Below are 22872 nucleotides of genomic sequence, written 5' to 3' on the forward strand. Positions count from 1 at the left end.
GACCGCCCCACAGCCACAAGGGTTTGGAGGATTCCTGGTGTCTCCAGACCACGAGTACTATAAACAACGTGCTACCCACAAGCAGCGAGTTCTCCAAGAAAAAAGTGCCTGTGGCCAACCACAACCTCCAATAAAACCAAAGCTGTGGTGGCTTGGACATCACTCCAGGTAGGACACCCTAGCATTTTCCAGCAAATTAAACAGCTTTACGGAAATGTTCCTGACCAACGCTACCTCCGAGCAAGGTTACATGGAGTCATTCAGCAGCGGCAGACACAATTCTTCTAAGCTACTTTCATTAAAGATTTTTTTCTGTTTATACATCAAAATAAAATATTTTCCGCTGCCACTAAATACAGTAATCCTTTTTTTTTATTTTCTCTGGAGAGGTCCTGGCACCTATGAACAATAAAGACCGAGGAGCCCTAGCTCAGCTAACTGCTACTTCACTGCACACTGTGGAGCTGAAAAACACATTTACAGAGCTATAAGTGCATTTCGCCTGCAAAGCAGATGGTATTTGCCATTCTTACTAGGCCCCTTGCTAATATTTCTCATTGCTTTTTTTAGGCACTGAGATATTTTTCACTGAAAATATCTACAAAATTTCATAGAATCATAGAATGTGTTGGGTTGGGAGGGACCTTTAAAGGTCATCTCGTCCAACTCCCCTGCAGTAAGATCAGGTTGCTCAGAGCCTCATCCAGCCTGGCCTTGAATGTCTCCAGGGACAGGGCCTCCACCACTTCTCTGGGCAACCTGTTCCAGTGTCTCACCACCCTCACAAAAGATCAGAGGATTGTGGTAGCAGAAAATGGGAAGAACTGGAAAACTCGTATCAAAGGATATAAAGGTGACGAACTGGCCCCTCACTCTCCTCCACTTGTAGCTGCAGGGCGAGGGGAGGAAAAGCTCACCCCTGGCGAGACTCTTCTATTGCAGGATCACAGAATCATAGAATGGTCCAACAAGTCACAGCATCTCCAGAGGGAGAGAAATTCAGGCAAATAAGGTATTACAGATATGTGCATTTATTTTTTGAGCAAAACATAAATTGGGTCAGCTCTCCGGTTTCAGCGTGACCCTCAGTGACACAGAACACCAGCATTTCTGATCAAGTCTGATCATGTGCTTCAGCGCTGTAGCTGAGCGATGCTGATCTTCCCATGTAAACCTAGCCCTGCTTCACCTTCAGCAAATCTTGGATTTATGGTTTAACTACCTCCCTTAAGTAAACATCCCACTGCCTTGCCTGACCCTCCTATTAGGCTTGCCCTGACAGCCAGGCTAAATGCATCCTTTTGATTCTAACCCATGTTTTCTTCCTAATTGTATCATCTGTGTCTATTAAGAACAATTTTCCCTCATCCTGTATTTCAAAGCACATAGGCAGATTCCCCTGAATCACTGATTTTTGTTTATTCAGTTTAGACGAAACAAATCAACTATTCTTACTCTCTCTGTGTGGTTTGTACTCTCAAGACGTTACAGCATTTCTTTTACCCTTCTTTGAACCCTCACCGTCTAAGATATAACACATGCTGCTAGATTGCTAACATATGTATGGGTTCATTCAGGGTTAAACAGGATTGACTGACTTATGGACACTGAACACCATAACAGTGATCTTAACCAACCTGACCATTTTTTAAAGTTTATTGCCATGTGAAGACAATTCTTTCTCGCAATTTTGCAGAGATTCCCAGAGCCAGAATAAGTGGTTCCCACATGCAACTTTCCTTTAAGCTTGATTTTGTGATTTTTTTATTTTTCCCAATAATATAATTGAAAACAATTTTGCTCCATTTAAAGTAGTTTAAACTGTTTGCAAATATTAAATGCCTATTTCCATCTACATAGGAAATTTTGCTCTTATTTCCATACAAATATATTGCCTGAGAACCTTACCACAGGAATCGGTACTTATTTTGAGGCTGGGCAATTAAGTTGTTCTTTTTTCCCCAAGCATTTCAGTTAACCGTGAAAGGAAATCAAGTGAATCTTAATTCTGGTTAGGCAACAGTTGGACAGTAAAAACTATGACAAATGATTTTCTGTCACAGGAGCAACCCTTCCAAACTGCACTCATATACCAGATTTTACCATAATACTTAATTTACTCCTTTTTTGGGGGGAGGAATGGGCAGGGGAAGAAGTATTTACTCACACTGACATACTCTGATGAAGCATCTGGTTTACAAACTTGCCCTGCTTTTGCTCAGTTTTATAGCTGACCTGATGAAGGCTGACGGAGGTCAGTAACTTGGATGAGGTAAAATTAGCTCTATGGGTTTTGCCTGCCTCCACTCCATTCTCCAGTAGGTGAGGTGGCTCATAAGAACTTGAAAAATATCTGAGAAAATAGTACTTTCAAATATAAGTCCAGAAAAAGAGAGAAACAAGCTGAAAAATTATGACCCGAAAGTACGGCGCAGTGGAGAGAAGTTTTCTTCTGAGAAACCCCACTGGTGAGTCTTCTCAGCGGTGCATGAATAAATCAACAGGGAAGTTCCCAAAAGCGCGGCAATGCTACCAACTGGAAAGAGTGTTGTTTCCTTTAGATCAACCACAACAATAAACAGCAGAAATCAAATATAGAAATCAAAATAACACCTGACTCATCATCTTCACCGTCACCTAACTTCTTCTCAGCTAATTTCAACGCACTCTACCAAGACAGGAAATATTTAAAGGAGGAGAAAAATACAGCACAAAAAAAATGGGGGATTACTCTACAGTTGTCCCAACAGGACACTACCAGAGAGACAGAGAAACAACCTGCAGCGAGTCCCAGCCACTGGACTCTGTTTGTCTTGGGCTGCTAAAGCCATTTCTCACATACACACAGATCTTCACGTGTCCGTCTTCCACAGTGATACGGGTGGCAAGTCATGCTCGGAAGCAATCCAAGTTTTCCAGTGCAGACTCCATCAATATAATATATTTGCATCATTTCAAACACAGAAGAGATCCAGCTTGGAAGAAATCCAGCCAAGGGCAACAAAATTCAGGCCCGGCTCACAAGTCAGATCCCTTTTCTAAGGGTAATGGAAAAGACGTTGCTCCACATCACTAATATTCTGTTGCCTTCTCAGCTCAGATCCCTCCGCACACTAACCATACATGAGAAAAAGCAGCAAGCCGATGAGAAATTCAGCAGTTTTCTTCAGTTGTCCAAGCTGAGGTAAACATAAATTAACAGAACAAAAGGAGAGCGGAGGGCTTATCTTTTTTAAAGCAAGCATGCAAACAATTTGTATGTCCAAGATAAAAGCATGTTCCCCAGAGAGGAAAAAAACCCAATATAATGAAAAAGAAATGGAAATAAAAATCCCTTCAGCTTTAATTATACAAAGCTAAGATTACCAACAAAGCTCAGGAATATTTTTTACCTGTGAAAAGACAGCTTCCCTTTCTTTAAAAGTCATCTCTTTCCAAAAGCTGAGCAGGTACCTTAAATTCTGGTGACACCTCACGTGCCGTGACGACGAAAACGCCTTACCAAGATCATGTGACCGGTGGAGATGTCCATGTTGGACTGGACCGGCTCCTCGCACCAGGACGACGTGCTGCTCCGGGCCGAGGGGCTGGGAATGGGCCCATCGCTAAATTGTGAAGAAACACTATTTATTCGAGAAGCATGCAGGGGCTCCGGGCGATCAGATGTTTTCACTGCCATGCGCTGACGGCATAGCTCCTAGAGAGAGAAAAAGGAAGAAACAACCTACGGTTAAGAGTAATTACAGGATACAGTCTACTAAAGACATATGATTTACAATATGTTTCCAGGGCTGGAAGTGTTTTCCCCCTCACTGCAGTGATTTTTGGGAGGCTGTCTGTTCTGTTAGGCACATTTACAAAGAGATACTTAAGGAAATTACTACATGATGACTACCCTAACCTTTCTAAAGTGTAATTATGACTGTACGCACATCTCCTTTTAGATAACCAAAAATAATGTTTTGGAGCTTGACTTCTCTATCAGATAGCCTTTTTTCCCCCTCATACCGCCCCGCGTTCTGCGAAGCCACTTTTGAACTGCGCAACCTGCTGAAGTTAATGGGGTTGCACGGGAGTAATTGAGAGCGCTACTTGGCCCTGGATATGCAAACTCAGCAAGCTCAAGGCAACTGAATTGATGTGCTCTCCAGTATAAATCCTAGTTGATAGATGCCTCATTTCTCTTCATTAAAACAGCAAACTCACAACACTTCCTCCCTGATGTGGGGCAGAGAGGATGAAGAATGACATTAACGAAGAATAAAAGCAGAAATCTGTCATTGTATTGTTTAAGCAGCTTTGGCGAAGAAAGAAAATTCAAGCTATCACGCATGCTAATGCAAGCCATGTTAAAACACTGAAATAGATCGCACTGGGAATACGTATTTTCAGTTGCTCCCATGCATAGAATTCACATAAAAATACAGAATTCTGGTTAGGTAACAGAAAATCCTGCTGGTAAAACCAGCTCCTTGCAGTATAAAATTCTGACTCTAATGGGATAAAGAGACCCACAGTTACACCATCATTGTTATAATGCTTTTAGAATCGGTTACGTGTGGTGAAATCCCAGACAGCATAAGAAAATTATCATTTTTTAACATATGTCTATTGTCCATGAGAGATACTTGGCTGCCTGTGGCGCACAGCGAGACCAGCAAGTCCATAGTATCTGGACATATTGCACACGCGGTATGGCTACACATTTGTCTCAGATTACTCATTCTGCACAGACGAGTACTAAGAGCACAGTCTCTTGCCTGAGGCCAACAAAATAATACAGTCTGAAGAATTCATACTGTTGAAATGCCACGGCTTCTGTTTTCTTATTCATTGATAATATGGTTGCAGCCCAAGTGCCACCAGTAGGATGATCTGAAAACCTCCATATATCAAGTGCAATAAAATCTTCATTTCAGACAGGAGTTAGAAACAGAACTTTAAGACTATGGTGGTGGGTTTTTTTTTAACCTTGCAAACTTTAGGACACTGAAGAGGGATCCTAACCCATGCAGTAGCAAGCACTCAAACAAACCCACTGAACCATTATATTGAGTCTCCTCTTGGCACCACTTGGCAATGATTAAAGACCCCTCCAAACATTTTCTTCTCCCAAAACTTCTGTTTGACTTGCCATCGGAGATGCTTATGTGGAATTTCACTATTTTATGGTGTGTAATGCATACATAGATATATATGTATGCATGTAAAATTAAGATACACTAAGACAAAATTTGTATCACATATCAACAGGATATATTTTGTTGTTTATTACAAAAATACAGTCACCAGAGTTTTGGGAAGCACAGATTACTCCTTGTATGCGGTGTCAGTTGTTGGAATAACTGTACAGACTGTCCCAAATGAAACTGCTACCTGATTCCATCACTGCATTTTGTATATTTATTAATTTCATCCATGCCCTGTAAGATTTTTTTTTTAATTTTTACAAAAAGTAGGGTGTTTTCCGCGCTTGACTAGAATGTTTTCTGTCACTTGGTACCCTTGTTACTTCCTGCTAACCTTAACAGGAAAAATATTACAAAAAAAATTAAACTTCACAAATACTTTGAAATGGAGTCACACATATTAGTGTTAGATAGGTCAGTTAAACTATCAGTATTAAACCCAAGACTTTTTAATACAGGACAAAATGTTATTGTATTTCTTTTTTTAAATATAGGGACAAAGAAAAAAAACAAACCTCCTTCTCCTTTTCTCTGAAGGATCACACACGTCATAAGAAAAGATAGCAATAGTCCAAAATGGCTATTACTAACCTCGGAACGACCTTGTGGTAGTGTAATTTCAAATCCCAGCTTTTAGCAGATTTCGGGAAAAGTATAACAGCACAGAAACTTTTTAGACAGAAAAATAAATCTACAGAAAGCCAAAAGGCTGTTCAGATGTTTAGATATCAGCCGTTCTTAGGGAGAACGGTTTATTGGACTAGGCAAAAGAATAATAAGTAAAGGTATAAAAATATGTAGTCTATCGCGTAACTGCTAAAAGGATGTGTCTTCTGGCTAGCATGCCATATGGCGTAAATACGAATTTATTATATTCTAATAGACATCCTGCCACTTGACTCACCCCAACTCTGTGCTAACAATAGCATTTGTACTCAAACAGGATCTTTGTTTTTAAGTTGATCTGTTCCTGCTGCTCATATCCTGCCTCAAGTCATAATCCTCTGCTTTTACAAGTGGTTGCTGTGGAAGGGATTATAGGCGTCTGCTAACAAAAAAGAATCAGGATCAAGTGAACTCTAAGAAATTAATATACCATTTTTACGCAAATGATAATGGCAAAAGAAGCAATATTATAGCCAACTAGTTCTAGAGTAGATTAAGCTCCAACTAAAAAGAATGTTTTGGACATAAAGTATTTAATATGTTACTAAGAAATGTTTGTTTAAAATTAACATGGTCATGGTTCTCATGAAAGAAGGTAAGGTTGAGAAACAGAGCAAAAATAAATAAGTTTAAAAAAAAAAGGAACATGATCTCAAATATTAACATATTTCTTTCCTGACATATACAGAACCAAAACAATTATTCCCAGAACCGCTGTCAAATACCTTAAACAAAGCAACCACGTCACTGCACACCACCATAAAAATTTTTTAATGTAAACAGGAAGGTCAAATCATAGTTGCAGCAAAAACACCACTGAATTTCTTGATTGGTGTTTTAAATCTCCAAGACAATGGGTTTCCCCCCGACTGTAAACAGAAGTTTTTTGTTTGACTTTATTTCCAGATTGGTCTAAGGGCCCTTGACTGAGCCCCTAAGCTCTTCCTTCCCCCGCTCCCAGCCAGCCCAGCCCAGGCTGAGGAACCTGCCCCATCCCCACCTGCACGTCAGCAGTCTCAGGACACCTACAGCTTCTGCTTCTTCAAAGCCACCTCTGCGTTAGCCCAACCGTTTCAACTCCCAGCTGGGTTTTTAGCCTAGCACTGCAGGGGTAACGCAGTTAACACCACCACGTATAAAAGCTTTGATGTGTGGGGCGTTTTGGGGAGCCAAACGGGTTCCTCCAGGACTAGGGAGGTCCAGCTCAGAGCAGGGAAATGTCTCGATGCAAGATCTGGGTTTGCTTCATCCTTGAGATAGGCAGCTCTGTCCCATTCCTATGAAAGGCATTGGGAATAGCGGGGTCTCAACGTGTGGGGTGTTTCGCACGGGCTGCTCTCGGGGAAACACCATCCCTGGGCACTTATGGAGGTGGCATCACTTCAAAGACACACAAAGCCCTAGACAGTGAAGAGTCTCATTAATATGATAAATGTCACCTGTACTCTTCTCTGCACGCTCCAGTATGCTCTTCCTTGCTCTCCAAAATCTTTACTCCCATGAGCATTTAGCAAATCAGCCATCTACCAAACCAGAACTAGAATTTAAACTTGACTAAAATGTCAAAGCTGCAAACTGTGAGAATGACACGAGCCGTATTTCTGTATCGTCTCAGCACGTACACCATTAAAAACATTTTCTAAGAATGAATTCAATTTACTGCTGCACTTCTATATTTAGCCAAGTGGCTGAGGCTATTTCTGCCGTACTGCGACTCAGTAATGTCTAGCCGTTGTTTGTGTATAGTTCGAGTGCCATTCTTCATCTAAAAACATCATTTACACCTAAAAAAGCAATCATAATGCATACAGTGAAATATGAAGAAATGATCCTCCTGACCCTTCAGGCTATGATCTAATGGATGGGCTGGACGTAAACATTTATTTAAAAGGTAATTTGAAGTTTATGACATTATTTCCCATCACATGGGAATTGCTATCATACTGAGGCACTTACTCTGTTTTTTATTTCCCAGCATTTATTATCAAACTTATGTGGTGGTCACATGCAGTATATAATGGAAAAGTAATATTGCTGTGTGACAAAAACTGCCATAACCAAGATAAATATTCTGTAAATAATGTCCAGTTAAATGAGTTCAAAGTACAGCACAATGATCATCTGTAGAGAGCTTTTTTGTTCAAGACGTAATTGATAACCTTAAACAAACCATAAAGAGTATTCTCAGAAAACCCCTGGACCTCTTCCAAGGAGGTTTTAAAGTGCTCCTAACACTTGGTTGTCCTCACAGAGACAGGGAGAAGCACGAACCAACAAGTATTTCCTCAGGTACAAAAAATGGGTTTTCAAATCCGTACAGTCTACTCGTGAATGAATCACATCGCGGCACAAGTGTAGTTTATCCACATTTAAAGAAGGGCATTAGGAGACTTGTTGCACCTAATGGACACCACCACAGAGATGGAGAGCCAGCCTTACCACGCTGTATTGTTAGATGGGTCTTGAAAAGGTAAGAAACTCTCCTTTCAACCAAGCAGATGTTGAGCCTGTTCAGAAACGAAGCCCACAGATGCCTGTCCGGGTCTGGTTTAGAGATGCAACCTGCTTATCACCACAAGCATTAGACCACCTCTTCTGCACGTCCCCAGCCAGTGACAGCAGCGGCACTTGCTGCCGCTTGGCTTCGAGATGCACGCAGCCATCAGCGTCACAGAAGGGCAAGACAGCAAGTTATAGTTTTGAGAAATTTTCATCTTCCATCAAGTTCAACTAATACAGTAGGTATCTGGAAAAGCCATTAAGACCACATAGTTTACTAAAATGTTTGGTTTTGGAGAGAAACCTATGTATACACCCTGGTAAGGACTAAGAATATAGGCAAGCATGGAACTAAAACCAGCTGGAACCGAGGCTTGAATGGTAAATATTGAATCTTTTCCCTTGTTTTGTTTGCAAAAATGGAATTTGAAAACCTCAGGGTGGCACGTTACAGGCAGGAGACCTGACCTGGGCATCCCGGTTAAAAGATGGCCAACGTGCACCTTGGCTTTCCACTTATGTCTCTTAAAGATGAGCCACTTCACTTCAAAGCCGCCTGCAGTGACGACGCTGCTGTTTATTAAAATACACCTACTTAATGCAAATGCAGTTTGCAATATCTCCAGGTAGTCCGAGTCCAGCCACTGACCACGGCACGGGACTCGTTCTCATCTAGCTGGTACCAGGTGCGTTGTAAATGAAACGTCCAAAGTAAATGAAAACAGATTCCTATCGACAATACTGCTCCTCTTCCCCGCTCACGTTCAGCTCAGGTCTACTTAATAGGAACCTGGGATCTGAGGGAAATTCCAACTCTCCAATTTATTTAGAAAAAGAAATATAATTTCATTACTACATTTTAATGAAAATAATCTATTTTTGCAACTGATCCCCCAAAGTTACATAATTCCAAAAACAATGTCCAGGGAATAGGCCTGACATTTCCATGCTTTTAAAAGTCTTTTGCTTAACACATTCAAATGGAAATCACTTGAGCGAGTCCAGAAACAAGTGTGGCACAATTATTTTCAGAATTAACAAAATGTAAGAAAGAATATATCCTTCCATGGTATAATTATTACAAAAATGCAGAGACATTAGACATAGAAATCGATGTTTATTAAAAGTGATAGTTGAGTGTACACCAAGCCCTTTCAACCTGACCTGACTAATTTTCTTTCAGAAACAAATCTCCTTTAAGCAGGCACGATCACAATAACACTGTATCCATTCTACACGCGAAACAAAATTGTTTTGTAGAAATTCTAAATTAAAAACGCTGACTATTAATTCTAAAGGATTCAAGGCTATCCTTCATAATAAAATATATAATGAAAACTAAGAATATATGTAACCTTTTATATGCTAGGTATGGAAGAATAAGATCTTTAAAAAGGCTTTTCTTCTCAGCTTTAATACATTTAATTAAATAGTAGCCTCGCTTTCCTTTAAATTAAGGCGGCATTATTGACAGGATGAGCTGAGGTCTGCACGTGCAGCATGGATTTAACCGTTCCGCTATGGATGCAGTCATAACACGGTGAGATTGAAAAAATGGAAAAGTAAGGTAAGCTTATTTTTTTTAAACAAATGAATCTAGGACTACAAACACCATTATTCTCTAACTAAATTTGCTTAGTGTTACTACAGGGTGAAGCTAAAGTCATTTGGCTGCCTTTGTTTTGCTTTTGCATACTTAATATGCTTGCAGGTGTTATAAATTTAACTTTAACTTATTTACTGTGTTTGTAGCTTTGGGGATAATTACAGCTTTATTACCATTTATTTTTTGAGTTATTGAAACATACTTTCAAGCTTTAGTTTCATTTTAACAGACTTTTTGTCCAGGAGTAAAAGAGCTGTTTACATAGGTGGAATATTTGTACATATATTTTTCTATGCTTGCCAGAAAAGGCAACTGCTGAGATCAGCGCGCCTTCAGAAAAGGAACAAAGGCAGATATTGGAAAAATGTTTGAGGGTAATATTTTGAGAGACCTCATCTCTGCCACAGCATCAAACGTTATCATTGCATATTCATACTCTGTACAATTCGCATTTATCTGGACTTGTATGTGATAGATCTGGGGAGGGAAAAAAAGAAAAAGAAAAAAAAAGAAAGCAAAATGTATTTATTTGATTGTCGATATACCCTTAGTCTGTCCAGTTCAGTTTACTGTCTGCCCTCTCGTACTGCACCACCCCCTGTACCTCTGGCTATATCTCGGAGCCTCTGTGTAGGGGTTTTGCTTTGTTTGGCTTTTAAATAACGTAACAGGCAGGGCTGCTGTTTCGCTTTGAGAGCACTGCTGCCAAACACAGGCTTGAGACTCACTTTCCTAACAAAACCCCGATTTTGATTATGGTCTGTGAAATTAAAAACTTCAATTATTTTAGCATTCTGAGTGTTTCTTGCTGGTGACTCATGTAATTACAATTCCCCTTTCTTCATGTACACAAAGAAAGTAGAGACCACGCAGGAGGGGAAAGGCAAAGAAAATGTGGCAATCTTTATGACCTTTCTTTTATTTGTATTTATTTGTTTTATTCCCTCTCTTTAAGTTCAAGCATTGTCACGATCTTATCCTACCAAATCATACAAACAAAAAGCCATCACGGGCTTGTGGACATCTCCAGAAGTCCAGCAGATGTGAAAATTTCTGGCTTGCACAGAACCGAAGACACTGACTGTGCAAGGAAATACTTTTACTTTAGTTTCTTCTGTGCCCTCTCATCAATAAGGTAGACATCTAAATAGCCCAGGAGCTCCTGAAGGAGGGAGAAGCCTTTTACATGGCTCAAGTCACCAAGGAAGACACGACTGCACAGGTCTAATGATATTTCCCTGAAATAACGGTAGGGTGTCTCCCCTGCTATCCGCGCCAGGAAAGCACAGGCATCTTTGGGGATAATACTGCCTTCCAGAGGATCAATGAAAGTTGCAGATCATGTTTAGGTTACTGTACTGGGGATTTTTTTTCTATCCAAAACTACAAGATACCACTCCAACGGGGACTATGTAAGTGAGTACGACAATTTATATCCTTTATTTCTAAAAGAGGGAAGAGTGTTACGAAACAGATGCCTGACTCAACATGGCTGCAGTACACTGGACCTCAAAGACAGAAGAAAGTTCATGTTTCTTTAAAATTATTTTCTCTGCATAATGACATCATGGTCATAATGACATCATAGTCCTTTCTCTTGGGATTTAAAGAGACTCCCTGGATGCCTCCAAGGAAACCAGGGTCTATCTCTACTAGGAAAGATCTGCAAAACCACAGACCAGTGATCTACTGGCATAAAAACACCCTGGTTTTTCTCAGGGTGACCCTGTCAGCGTTTGAACATTCCTGGTCCTGCATTTCAGACAGCTGTAATTCGGGAAGCAGCAGCATATGAGGTTTACCTATCTGCCACACAAAAAAAAAAAAAAATATTTTTTGCTGGTTTTGAACAAATTTGGTTTCTAAACTGCATTTCCCACATTTCAGCTGTGATTGCATGTAGCATTTCACAAGTATATGGTAAGTATGGAGCTGGGAGAGGGAAGATTTCTTAAGGAGTAACTGGACAGGGAAGAAGAATGCGTAAAACAAACTTCACCTTTTCCATATTTTGTTCATCTTAACTAACTCAAATCCATGCTCACGAGGGCACAGCTGCTTCTTAATATGGATTTGCACATTAAATTCACCGCTAGCACAGTGAGAGCCGTACAGCACACTATGGGTTACAAACAAACCGTAGTAACGACTGAGTTCACCTGAAAGGCCACGCAGAACCACGTGCGAATTCATCACGCAGTTTGACTTGGTCTAAGCCACCCAAAGCCCAACCACCTTCCAGCAGATGCCAGCGCTCTAAACGGCAACTGCCACAAACGTTTCCTTTTCCTCTCCCAGCGTTTATAGTTGCCTGGGGCCCAAAGCAGGCGAAAAATGCGGTCCCAAGGCAGCTGTAGTTTCTCAAGATCCACACACATTAAGGCTGTGTGTGTAGTCCACTATTTTATTGCCCTGCAGGACTAAAAATGGGAGATCATTTCTGCTAGAAATAAGACTTCCCAGCTCACCAGCAGGACTCAGCGTGCACTTCTCAGTCCGAAAAGAACAAACATATAGCCAGAAGTTTGCGTCTAAAAATGTTATTTTACCCCATTCCAAAGAATATTATTGCTTCTCCTTAAGCCTGTGTAACTGCATTCATGGTAACGGAGGTAATAAAATCAGGCAGAGAAATACAAAAAGAATTCCTAAAAACTTCTGAAAACCTCAAACACTTTTTTTTCATAGAAGGTGGCTAGACACCTAAGACGTGATGCTGGGGTAAGGAAGTATTTATCAAGGATGGTCATCAGCAACAATTTTCTTTTTCATAACATCTTCTATCATGACAGTTGAAATCGCCAGTCCCTACCCTCTCTTGATTAGAAAACTAAAGTTATTGCTTTCCGCCCATTCCCGACTGAAAATAAAAAATGAAGTCACTCTTTTAACTCAGCTAGGAGCTACAAATGCAAATTTTGTGAAGGAGGAAACAGTGTAAAAAAAAAAAAAAAAAGATCTATAAATCACAAAGCTACTAGTAAGTCAGAGCAGGTTATTATGAGGAAAAAACTTGGTAATACAGAGAAACGTCCTAAACTATGGAAAAAAAATAAATGTGTATGAGTTCCATTGTGTCTCTGATAACAGACACACACAGAAAAGTCTTTGAGGATTAAAAATGTTGGTCAATATTTCTACACGTTCCTTTTATTAGTGTTACAGGAGATGCTGGAAAAACTGAGAGGGATTTTATACTGTTCTTAGTACTGATGGTCAGAGACACAGGGAGACTTCACATTTTGGAGAAAAGAGCAACAACAGCAAAAATGCACGTTTCTCCTTGCTGTCCCCTGCCTGTGCTCTCAACTGGATCACGGTCGTGCCGTGGCACTGCCTGCCGGAGGAGAGCTGCAGACCTCCCCACCATCCCTGGTCTGCCCCACGGCACCGCTCACAATAAACACCCTGCAGAGGCAGCAAGGAGTTCACGTGTGTGTTTGCTTCCAATGCAAAGAACTTCCTTGGCCATTACTGAAGCTCCTAGGTTTCCCTTTGCCAACTCATGCAAGCACAGGGGCTGTTACTCCACCTTGGACCTCTCCGCCAGGCACCAGTTTGCCCACAAGAAGCACCACGGGACCAGCACAGAAGACCACTTACGAGGTAGGCACATTCCTGAAACAGTCACATCTTAATTTTGGATGATTTTAAGACCTGGGGCAGGAAGATACAGACATCATCTAAAACATCAGCAGCTATTTTGTTACCAAGCGTATTTTTTTCCACTTGCTTCTTTGGTTTTTGAGGTTGCTGCTAACAACTCGTGCATCAACAACATTCTGCAGAAATAGTGTTGCATGTTGCAAGTTGTATTATGCAGACAGCTTTCCCTCTGTTAGTCTTTTATGTTATGTATTTAATATAACCGAATGTCTTTGCCCTGGTGCTGGGTAGAAGACGGAATAAGAGTTTCACTCTTCCTTCAGTTCCTCATTTCATGTACTTTTTTCCTTTTCTACACTGCCGCTTGTTACTGTTTTGGAAGAAATAATCTGTCTTTTCAATCTCTCTTCACATGAGTTTTCCATGCCCTTAAATCATTCTTGTCATCTTTTCCTCGACCCTTCCATTTCCATAGCGTTCCTTTGGCAATGGAATGACCAGAACTCACAGCAGCCTCAAGCACTGATTTATACTTAATTAACTTCTAAAGCCGTCAAACAAGCAAATAAAATTATTAGTCAACAATGCCTGGACAGCCATTGCGCTGACCCAGACCTCCAAAAAGAAGCTGAAATTTGGAACAGCTTGCTCAGCAGCCCTTCTATATATTTTAACTTCACACCCAAGAGCTTTCCAGCGAGGTTAATTAGGAACTGCAATTCTTTATTTCACTCTTGTGGGTGATGGTATATGGAATTTATATGTCCACGTTCCCATTTCCCCAGAGTACAGAGGGAGATGCTGTATGACATAATTTCACTATATAACATGAATTTACATATGGAGGTTGTTCTTACTCCCAAAACTACATTCAGCTGCATCACGTTTCTCCTCCTATCTTAGGTGGCCAGCCAGCCACTCGCACCTTTCACTGTGATCCACTGCAGCAAAACCTCTTCCACCAAATCACACCATTTCACTCCACACGAGGCATTTTTCTTTCTCAGGAAGCCAGGATGAACTCCAGTTGAGAGAAGCTGGAAAAAGGTAAAATCCCAGCTTCTTTTCCCCACGCTGTCAGAAAAGCAGCAGCATACTGAATTTTTCCTTTTCATCTTTCTCTCGTTCTTCTATTCATAGTTTTCGGGAAAGATCAATACTTCTCTGACATGTGAATATTCTGCCCAAAACATTTTTGAAGATTAGGGGATGGAAGATTGTTCAGACCAGCAGTACTAGAAAATGGGTAGGGTTGGTAGTTATGGCTCTGCTACAGCCCACTTCAAACCACGTACCTCTGCTGTTGTCAGACAGCACGACCAAGGAAAAGCCTTCCCGCCTGCACGAAATGCATAGATCTCCAGGTTGGGTAACATTTGATGAGGGGAAGTGGGGTGGCTTTAATCAGCCTAGGTAAGCATGTAAACCCAATACCAAAAGTGAGTTTTGTCATGATAATGATGAGCTGTTCCCACTATGGAGAGCAAGATCAGCCACTGCTGAGATCTCCGAGATGCTGCCAGAACACAGTTCTGCAAAGCAGCAGCAGCCCTATGTAGAAGGAAAAAGGAGGAATCCTCAAGAAGCCTGTAACTACGTTAGCTAGACAGGAAAACAGAAGACCACACCAAAAATGAATAGGTTTCTATCAGTCTGAAATATTAAAAATTTAACAAACTATTTCCCTGATCAAAATCTGTGCTTGTTCAGAATGCAGTCATCCCAAGCAAACATCAATAAAACATCACTCATTTGTCTTTGGCAAAAAAGACGTAGAAACTGGTCAGCAAAGCTTAGAGAAAACCTCATGCATTTTCCCCTTCCGATAAGCCACCTACATTTCTCCAATTCAAAAGCTATTCTCTCCCATTGCCCTCCAAATTAATTTTGGTTCTTAGAAGGATTTAACTTCTAGGAGTGTTCTTTTACAGTCCCCTTCTTCAGTCTTGGTTTAGTTGTTTTGTAAGAACACAAGTGATGAGAACTGGATCTGCACGCTGAAAGCTGAGGACCTGAACTGGAAGATGAAGAGCTGCGGGGATGCCCCAGCTGACTTACCCTGCAGTGCCATACGCTGGTGCCACGAGAGCTTAGAACCTGCACCAGCAAAAATCACGGCACAAAGAAATCAGATGAGGTGTCTCAGTCCTTCACCATACCGTGCTGGTAGGCATTGACTGAATCAAAGTTTGTTTTACAGTTCTTAAAACTGCTGGAAAGCACTTATATCTGTCGTGCACATAAATATATGAAGAGGAAAACATCTTGGATAGGAGGTCCTCATCCCTGGAGCTGTAGCTTTGTCCCTGTTGAGAGGAATGAAATGAGGCCTCTTGTCCAGTCAACACAAATTACATCCTTGACATCCAGCTCTTTGTAGTTCTGCACACAGGCCACCCACGGGTCCCCTTGCCTTCATGTGTCACACATGCTCCCAAGGCTGTTCGAGACACCATCTCGTGTGTGCCTTTGGGAAGGTTGGAGCAGTTGAGCAGCATGACCCCAGGAGCGCTCCAGTCTGCTCTGCTCCAACTTCTTCTCTTGTAGTTTATACCACAATAAAATGAGCGAAAACTTCACAGTCCACCCAGAATATTCAACTTTGCAACGTCCCTGCAAGAGCTGCACAACAGGACTACAGGCAGAGGCAAGTTGAGGATTCAAAACCTACTTTTGTTCATCTGTCCCTCAAAACAGCCAAGTTCACTGAGGCTGAGCACAAACACGCAATGCAGAAAGGACAAGAGATTCCTGGAGCTGGGATCTCGCTGGCTTTGGGCAGGACGTGGACCTGCTCTGCCAGCACACTGCTGAGCACAGCATGTCTCCCCTGCCCGCACGGAGATGGAGAAAGGAAGCGGCCCTGCAACCCCCACTCCTCTTCCCTTTCGCTGCCCACCGCGTGAGATTGGCGTGAGCGATGCGAGGTGTACCCAGAAGAAAGCAGTAAGAAGAACGCTTTTTTTGTACCTGACAGACTTCAGAGAATAAACTGCAACCTGTTCCTGCTCGCAGGCAACATGGTCCTACAAGACCCGACAAACATCATCTACAACAGTTCTTTATGTACACAAAATTAACTTCTACTCTCTTCCAGTGAGCACAACACTGATACAAGATTCATTCCACAAATAAAAAAATCTTACCAGTTAAAAACCTTAAAAAATATATTTTTTTCATCTAGAATATATTTTTTTTCTTTTCGTGCAGCACTCTGAGGGAATATGAAAGGCTCAGCAAGCCAGATCGCAGTGTTAGCTGCTGAGCATTCAGAGAATACACAGTAGAAGAACGTGTCAAACCTGAAACACGGTAACAGAGCTGCTCCAAAAGAAAAAGGAAAATCCTAAAACAGAAAAAAAGGGCAGAAGTGTGTAGGAAAGACAGGCCTGATTATCCTCTACATTACATCAGAAAAAAAAAAAAAAAAGGCGACTGAAGACAGTACAGCTATTCTAGAAAGAAATCGGGACACTTGAGATGATGTACTGCCTGGGACTGCAGATCAAATACTCTCCAGCCCATTAGGCAAGGCTGTGGTTATCTTTGGCTTCTTTATAACGTACAGGCACTGGGACGCAATCAATTTACCAGAGGGAGACAATCCATTGTACTTATCCAGAACCAGCCCACGCTCAGCTGGCAAACAGCCCGCCACGCGGCAGGGACGGCTGGAAGGGGCTCTGAAGCAGGAGCGGGATGCTCGGAGGCGGGATGCTTGGGAGAGGGAGCCCGGACCTCAGTGGTCCAGGATGGGGAGTTAAGGCAGGTAAAGCGACAGTAATTCTCACGCTCTAAAACAAGAAAACTGCCCGGTGAATCAACATATGTCTTTTTCTTGGCCTGTGCTAACTGTGCTGAGAAACTGTTTGGGAGAAAGTTGGGTGGCTTGGCCTGAAATGGTGCCAAAGCCATTTGAACAATTTACAGGTTTAATTTACCAGGCGAGATGCAGCCTGCAAGTCCAGAGCACCTCCAGCACATTTTCTAAGAAATGCCTGTTTGGGTAAGGACTCTGGATTTCCCAGTAATTAAAAATGAGTCACTAACTTAATTTCCCCTCCTACTATTTTTTTCTTGGCGTTTTCTTACATCTTAAATACACAGAAATTCTACTGCAAGGTGCTTGGAGCACGTTTGTCCTTGTTCCACAAAACACCAAGCTCAAACACCGTTTTCTTTAGACAGGGAAAAATAAACAGAGGCGGGTTAAGAGGAGAGGGTCGACATCACCTTCTCTCTGCCACTTTGCACCAGTCCTACGCAGATAAACATCCAACTGCTTGAAAAAGAGGGTTTATATTACTCAAACCTAAACCCACATGGCACCTTCTCATCCAAGCACTCCAGGAGCTGTGTGTATACTCATTTTCCTTCCATACCTGCAAAAAAACCTCTCTCTCCACCCGCCCGCTCCAATGTCAGGAGTGTTTTTACTCAAAAGCGTTGCTGCGCTGCCGCTGCTGCAGCAGCCCAGCACCCGGGCTGCCAAGGTAAGACCTGCTCTGCTCAGGGCAAGTCCATTTCTCCGAGTAATTTACAAAAGTTATTTTCTTCACTAGGAAAAGGTTGGAGGAGAGCCTTCCGTACCAAGCCCGATGAACCCCTCTGACACGGCCAGCGCGGCTCCCCTGGGGCAGGGCAGGGAGGAGGCGATGGGAGAGCCCCGCTCCTCCCAGACGGACACGACGAGCTCCAGTACAGATTTCCTGAAGTGCCCGCCGAGATCTGTGCCATGGAGCTTCACTTAAAATGGGCATTTCTCACTAAGCCGTATTTTGAAGTTGATTTTAAATGCTAGGGGCATGATGGATAACATACCCCTATTTATTTATTTATACTCCAATTTATCAAACAGGCATGTTTGATAAATTTCTGCTGATTTATAAATTCATACATAACATTACTACCATTTAACTCTATTTTACGGCTACCGCAGGAAGCAAGGTTAGGGCATTGAATAGTCCACTGCACCACAGGAATTGTGGTTTGTTCTGAACGCTAATCGGATAAAAAACAGATTAAAAGTTAAATCCATATTTGTACACCTCCTGTTTGGCCTCATTCTGCTCTGGCCATCCACTGACTTCAATGGAAGTGTTTAACATAAGGTAAGCTCTCTCCTAATCACCTTAAAACGCTCCCCACTTCTCCCTTCTCTCCCTTGATTGCTATGCATGGCCATTGTGTAGAATATCCATTTTGTACGTCGTGAAAACTGTCTCACCTTAAAGTACAGTGGTTTATGCAACAACATTACACACGATGTATTTGCAGGTTCCTGAGAATTCATTTTAAGACAAAATTCTAATTAAAGATAGAGAAAATTGTTCACATAATACACAATAAGCAGACTGGAATGGACAAGAACGACTCTTCTAAAACACATATCTCCCTGCGTATGCTTTATTACAAACAATTACAGTTTGTCCTGTTGCTTTGCATAGTCACATGAGATGATCTTTTTTTTTTCCCTCTTTTAATAAGGACACAGGAAAGGAAAAGATTAAAAATGCGTTATGTCCTTTGTTTTCCCAGAAGAAAACACAAGCAAGCCCTTCTTAGTATTCAGCCTTAAGGCAACATTTTCATCTACCCAAAATCCTTACTAAAGGTATTCCTTACTGAACTGTTTACTAAATACTCATGTACTGAATATACCTCATCCTCACTGACATCTTCTTTGCTTAAGTGCAGCGAGGGTCATTGAAAATGAAAGAGTTTTATATAGCTCTGAGGTAATACTTCATCGTACTGATTATCCCCAGTTTGCCAGCTTACTTTGGTCCCAATCCCGACGGTAATTTGAATATTACTGAGAACTTGATAAATAAGAACAGTAAAATTTTCCTTTTTTTTTTTTTTCCCCCATTTCACTTCACAAAAATCCATTTTCTAAGGAGCTGATCTGCAGTACTACTGTAACGTTAAGGTCTTATACTAGAATAACATGTTTGCTTGTGAAAGCCAGTCTAGACTGTAAAAGATGAAGCCGTATTAGAGGTAATGAATTAACTGTATTTAAACACACAAAACAGACAGGATAGTTAAGCAGAGAGTACTTTTCCTGCAGATTTTTTCACTTGGAGCCTTTTAAAACATTTGCAGCAGAAACATTTGTTGTAGTTGTTGTAAATACTGTGTTCTTAACATCTCAAATCAAAAATACCAGCAGGATGAAATCTGTAAAAGCACAGAGAAGTTCTTAGGGGCTTCGAATACAGAAGGATCATGTAATTAATAAGACTGTATTTTACAAAGGAATATATGATTTGTATATAACATAATACATGTAATAATGTAGAATTTAACATGTAATTTACAATTATGTGCCTGCCAAATCAAGTTATTTGATCAAGTTTAAAAAGCTGGTGATGTAATCCAGCAGCACTGACGCTGCACGGCTCATGTCGCCTTCAATACTTCAGGCAGTTTAAGAAGAAACTTCATTGTAAACTGTTTGGTCTTTGCCCCCTCATTTTTCAAAGGAAGTTCTTTGGGCTGAAGTGAAGGAAAATTAAAAAGAACATTACTGACATAAAATATTAAAAGGCAGGCTTTCTGTGAAACCAGCTTCAGCCCATTTTAACTTTTGCCTTTAAATTCCGTTATGGGCGATGTTTTGCAGCACATTGTCAGTGATGCAGAAGTCCACGCTCATGGAAAACTTCTGCAGCGCAAAGTATAAAATATGCTGATGATTTAACGTCTCGCACAACCCAGCGCTCCCCACACGGGGGTCAAAAGCCAGGGTTCAGCTGGACTTGCAAATACATCACCCTGACTCAAACAGAGCATCCCTAAATAGTAGCAGTCACTAACACACACTCATTACATTAATAAATTGCTTGCTAATGGGAGCGGTGACAAGTAAGATGTGCACTTAGTGGCCCTGCTTGCAGCCCGCCCCCGATGCCTGAATGCCCATTTTTTCTCTGGGTTACGTTCTAAAGGCTCGAAAGTGCATGAAGAAAATCTGCTCGGTGTTGTGAAATAAATCAAAGGGCGTCTGCTGAAAATTCCTAAAACGCTTTCGGCCCTAATCTCCCGGACCAGAGAGTGGGCTTGCAGAATGCTAAACTTGCTTTTCAAAGAAGATCAAAGCAAGGCGAGCAACAATTAAACACACGGGCGCAGGTGTGCGCATGCGCAGGGGCAGCGCCGAGGCAGCAAGAACCTCTTTTTAGTGATCCCTGAATGCAACCACCGACTTATCTAATCACTACACACGTGTGATTTGAAAGGACGGGAGAGGTGTTGAAAAGGGACGCAAAAAATCATCCGCCTTTATGTACAAAATGTGTTTTATACACACGCAACATTTTGAGGCACGCTATTTCTGCTCATTTTGAAAAGCTCCTTAGCCACTGGCTAATTAAACCAGCCTGTAACTTTGTTGTTTGGGGATTCAAAAGATAAATGAAGTTGCAATTGTGTATCTGCCCTTCCTAGCCTTACTTAGCCTGTCAACAGGGTTACTTTAACCCTTTGAAGGACAGCTACTTGCCTTACCCAACACCCCAAGAACCAGCCTCCCACCGCAGCCTCCTCAAGTGCCATCAGGCCCTTTGGCAGCTTATCGAGGGCCCCGCGGAGATTTTTTTATTTGCCCACTTCAGTTTTTAAACAGCATTGGCCGTTCTGCCCAAGCCTGGTCACTTCTACGTGCCCTTACAGGAGAAACACCCATGCTAGGAGGTAAGCGGGCTCAGACAAGAACTGCTGGTGCTGGCAGGTGAGTGCCCCAGGGACAGTGACGTTGCATGACAGGCGTGGGGCGGGGGGATGGACTTCACAGCCAACCTGCCATTTCCCTGACAATATGGTTTGTCTCTTTTCCCCTTCTCAAGCTAGTATTCCACGAGAAAGAAAAAAAACCAACAACACAAACAAAAAAACCCCAACACCCAAACCAAAAAAAAAACACCAACCAAAAACCTCAACGGCAGCTGTGGGAAAAAACTCTTCGAAGTTCACAGGGTGAGTAAGGAAGGAGTAAAACCCCGAATGAACCCTCCCGGCTGAACTGGGTTAGGATGAAAAATGCTTCTGCTAAACGATGAAAATTTAGGTCAGTCTTGTTTATGTGAAAATATAAACCACTGACATTTTGAGAAGCATGTGAATCAAAGTGGTATTTCGGTGTTCTCTCTGAATCACATCAGGCCACCAGGCCCTTTTATACCAACCAATTTCTCCCCCTTCAAATTAAAATAAAAGTAATCTGAATTGTCACTTAAGCTGTAAGCAGCAACATAATGGAGTATCGCGCTTTAAAGTCTAGTGGCAGCAGCTGCTGAAATATTTCATATTTTTAAAACACTGAGTTAACCGAGTAGATACTTGGGAAACATTCAGCAGATGAGAACAAAGTAGGGGTTTTTTTGAAAGCTATCTGCTTTTTTCTTCCCCCATATTAATACGGGTTACATTATTCCCCTATGAGTATCAGAGAAGATGAGGAAAAAGATAATTGATGCTTTTCTGAGACCTAATTGATGTTATCCAAAACATGCATCACACCAGCTATCCATTACATTTAACACAGCTCAACATAAGGCGATTTTGACGACGCGAATAGGGCTCAATCCTATTTCTCTTCAATCCACGTGAATAGTTTATTATATACAGAACCAGGCTCAGTGATTCATTTTGATAAAATGCTACTTAGCGGCAGCAAGACTGCCTGAGTATTTTGTCTGCCTATACTGGGGCCTCCTACTGCTGCCATTGAAACAAATGGCAAAATTCCCATTTACTTCCACGGGAGGAGAGCCAAGCCCTTAGAAACCTTTGTATTTAAGGAAAAACATTTTTCCTCCCACTCATGACTACAGTTCCCTTGAAAAACCAATGGAAATGTTTAAGAAGTCAGGTGGTTAGGACTGGGCTCAAAGGTCAGGAACAAAGAATATTAATACAGTCTTGCTATTGAAAAACTCAGCAGCATCCTCAAAGCGTCGTTGTTGTTTTTAAACAGAAAATGACACTCTCGGCTCTAACTAGGAAGATTTTAAAATATATATAAATCTGGGAAGAAGAAATGAAGCACACATTTCATTTAGTGTCTGGATTACAGATTCTTATTAAACAAACCAAAGCTCATTATAAAATCAATATCAACTTAACCACTATACTCCCAGGAGAAATGGCAAAAAAGGTCACTCCAAGAAATTCAAACAATTTTCCTGCTGGAAGGGCACGATTTTAATTACAGATACTATTAATTAGAGCTGTCAGTAGGAAGATTGTCCTGTTAATTATCACAAATTCAGTTTCAAGTGTGATTTTGGAACCTGGAGGGCT

At 41.5% G+C, this 22872-nt stretch overlaps 1 protein-coding gene across 1 annotated transcript in view; it reads right to left on the reverse strand.

Moving 5' to 3' along the window:
* The window catches only part of PTPRN2 (protein tyrosine phosphatase receptor type N2), a 659439-nt gene that overhangs the window by 83501 nt on the left and 553066 nt on the right, over positions 1-22872 (reverse strand). Inside the window, exon 14 of the mRNA XM_063324424.1 lies at positions 3503-3697. Within this exon, the coding sequence (XP_063180494.1) occupies positions 3503-3697 (195 nt within the window). The remainder of the gene's footprint in view (positions 1-3502; positions 3698-22872) is intronic.

This window comes from Chroicocephalus ridibundus, chromosome 2, assembly GCF_963924245.1.
Source record: "Chroicocephalus ridibundus chromosome 2, bChrRid1.1, whole genome shotgun sequence".
In the NCBI taxonomy this organism is placed as follows: Eukaryota; Metazoa; Chordata; class Aves; order Charadriiformes; family Laridae; genus Chroicocephalus; species Chroicocephalus ridibundus.